This window comes from Cyprinodon variegatus, unplaced genomic scaffold, assembly GCF_000732505.1.
Source record: "Cyprinodon variegatus isolate N-32 unplaced genomic scaffold, C_variegatus-1.0 Scaffold810, whole genome shotgun sequence".
NCBI lineage: Eukaryota > Metazoa > Chordata > Actinopteri > Cyprinodontiformes > Cyprinodontidae > Cyprinodon > Cyprinodon variegatus.
In genome coordinates this window covers 356,583-359,573 of record NW_015151263.1, presented here as the reverse complement: position 1 = coordinate 359,573, position 2,991 = coordinate 356,583, and the positions used below count along the sequence as shown (strand labels likewise).

At 35.4% G+C, this 2,991-nt stretch overlaps 1 protein-coding gene and 1 long non-coding RNA gene across 2 annotated transcripts; both read left to right on the top strand.

Moving 5' to 3' along the window:
* Positions 1 to 6: 6 nt before the first annotated feature.
* Positions 7 to 692, top strand: LOC107098792. Its single transcript, XR_001481910.1, has 4 exons — positions 7 to 145; positions 220 to 258; positions 343 to 424; positions 525 to 692. It is a non-coding gene; the product is annotated as an uncharacterized LOC107098792 (long non-coding RNA).
* Positions 693 to 2,194: 1,502 nt separating this feature from the next.
* On the top strand, positions 2,195 to 2,934 carry LOC107098789 (OX-2 membrane glycoprotein-like). The gene is made up of 2 exons (XM_015396637.1): positions 2,195 to 2,215; positions 2,626 to 2,934. The coding sequence occupies exons 1-2, from the start codon at positions 2,195 to 2,197 to the stop codon at positions 2,932 to 2,934; spliced, it is 330 nt and encodes a 109-aa protein (XP_015252123.1).
* Positions 2,935 to 2,991: the final 57 nt, after the last annotated feature.

Genomic DNA, 2,991 nt, shown 5'->3' with positions numbered 1-2,991 from the left:
AGCAACGGTACAGTCACCGTCACCACCACAGCTCTGCTGTCAGCTTCCAGCAGCACACAGGTTGGATGTTCAGTGTCAGTGCTCTCTGCTGCTCCCAGAGAGAAGCTGATCACCGTTCCTGGAGTTAAAGGAACATCTGATGATGGTGAGGAACTCTGACAGAATCATGTGGAGCTGAATGATCAGTTTGTCATTTTAATCTTATAGTTTTTTCTTCAGGTTTTGATGTAGAATCTGCTTCAAATAACAGTGCTGTTGGTAAGTTCATGTTAAGAACTTTTCAGTTCTATTGTTTATTCTGTTCAGTTGATCATATCAGCATTTTTTCCTGTTTCTCCATAGCATGGTGTATATTCAGTGGATCCATGGTTTGCATTGTTGCTTTTCTCATCATTTTATGGTTCACAAAAAGGGCAGAAAAAAGGTATTTCTCTCACACAGTGTCTGAATTGTCACCTGGATGTTCAACTCAGCAGATTATTGTTTGTGAATTATTGAGATATATATACTTTTTAATTTCACAGGAGGATTAAAGTTGCACCAAGCATGGCACTTGAAGATGCATTGAACACGGAAGCGAAAGATCCAGGGAAAAAGCCATGTGAAGATTCATTGAACACACCATCTATAGATGCATTGGACAGGCTATTTGAAGATAAATTGATCCTGCTACATGAAGATACATGGAGCAAACCATTGTAAGACCTTCTTTACTTTGTTCATCTTTCATAGTAATATTCTCCTTTCTCTTACCTCTACCTTTACATCTTGCCTCCTTTTTGTATATTTAGTGCTTTAAATTTAAATCTAGAAAACTTTAAATCATTCACTTGTCAATGCAGCTTCTTCTTCTGTGTTCATCAGGTTTATCTTACTGTGCAACTTTTAGAGTTTAATGTTTTTATACAAAATAACTTTCAACAAAAAAATTATTGTTTCTTTTATTTTTCAGGGTTGAGGAACCTCTGATAGTACCCACAAGTATAGAAACCATAGTGAGAGTACGATGCAGACTGCGGCAGTTACGAGGAAAACCAGGATGGTCTGGATTGTCTGAACAAACCAACCCACCAGTCTATAGTGGAAGAGATGAAGCAGCCGACCTGATGGCAAAGGATGAGGAACATAAAAAACTATTGTGAGGTTATGATAAAATAATTTATAATAATCTCAATGCAATGCTGGATTTAGTTGATTTATTTCTTTAACCCTTAAGTTTACAAATATGCATTTATTTCAAATGAAAACAGTTTAAAAGTAATGAACAACTTTGTCTTTGTCTTAACCTTTTTAAAAAATAAAAATCTTGTTGCTTGAATTAATTCGGAATTTTGCAAAGTCGTTTCTTTTCTTTGTGCTTTATCTATGCTGCAATTCAATGTAAATTTCAATTCCACCTAAAATATAGGGTTTGTAGATTTTCTTTATTAATAATTTATATATATATATGTGTGTGTGTGTGTGTAATGGGTGTGTGTGTGTGTGTGTGTGTGTGTGTGTGTGTGTGTGTGTGTGTGTGTGTGTGTGTGTGAATAGTTTTTACTTCATCTTGTAATACAGTTCATTTATTTTGTTCATTCGTTTTTTTTTTTATACAATTTCATACTAATGTTGATCATTGTTGTGATACTAACTGATAGTTGAATATTATTTAACTACAATTACTCTTTTTCTATTTAGAGCAACTTGGATATAAATACTTGACCTAGAAGAAATAAATGATCAATGTCAATAAATAATGTTCCCTCATGGAAGACTATAAATAGATTGCTTAGTAGATGCATTGTTGGCAGATTTAACACAACCTGTACAGTAGTAAAACCTGGGGTAGAACAAGAGGAATCAGCACCACTTATGATAAAAGCTGAGAGGAAGTGCAAAGAACAACTCGCCTCAAACTTTTCTGAATAATTAAAATAGCTGGAAGAGAACAGTGACTGGTTTCTGCTCCAAAATGTTTTTTTTTCTTTAATAAATATCCTGTTACAAGATAATAATTTTTGGTTTGAGGATATTAAAGAGTATTCTTAGAACTTGCAGGCATTTTAATGTAACTTTTCTCTTTTAAATTATATGTATTTTACTCAACTTTTCCACTTTCTAATAGATCTACTATTGCAGGAGTTTGTTGTTGTGGTCAGGTACATGTGCGTGACTGAAAATAAGTCAAAAATTTCCCCCCAAAAAAGGTGAAATGTTGGTAAAGACACAGCAGGTTTTAATTATAAGAAACAAATTCAGACATAAAAGGTGACTAAATTGTTTTTATTAGTTATTAACAAAAACAAACAAACCCAAAAAATGGAATAAAAGGTTATTTAGATGACACAAAGATGGAAAGGGAGTGACTTAAGAAGAGAAAGAGATGGAAGAGAGGGAGGAGAGAAAAGAGCAAAAATTTACCAGTAAAATAAACAACACAGGAGTGAAACAGAAGTCTGCTTCAACACCTTCATAGGATAAGAGGAAAAGAAAACAGAACAAAACAACAGCAAAGAGAAAAAAGACAACTACAGTATACCTCAAACTAATGTCAAGAGATTGTTGGTTTATGCTGTTTTAATAATATTTGTAGTCTGAAAATAGTTGTTTTAGCTTATTTGGCCCCAATAGAAACAAAGGGAGACTGTGTGGGCAGCAGTGGGAGGTCAAGCCTCTCTAAGCTGTCAGCTCACTGAGGATAAAGATGTCCTCCAGATCACCTGGCAGAAAGTCTTTCTTGATGGACAGAAGAATCTCGCCACCTACACCAAGAAATATGGTTACAGCCCGAGAGTTGGTCTGATAGAGAAGATGGATTTTCAGTGTGAAGATCTTCAGAGCTGCTCCATGGTGATCAGGAAGGTGATGGAGGAGGATGAAGGCTGCTATCAATGTCTGTTTAACACCTATCCTAGAGCAATCCTGATAGGCAGGACCTCCGTCAGACTCTAGGGTGAGTAAAGGAGACATGCTGTGGAGCATCTGAAGGAGATGGTTAATCATCAATGA

What these genes read in the sequence shown, in the direction of transcription:
- LOC107098789 (XM_015396637.1), top strand. Translation starts at nt 2,195, where the DNA reads ATGTTGGTAAAGACACAGCAG. An exon ending in TGTTGGTAAAGACACAGCAG is followed by an intron (nt 2,216 to 2,625) that starts GTTTTAATTATA and finishes AAACAAAGGGAG; the next exon opens with ACTGTGTGGGCAGCAGTGGG.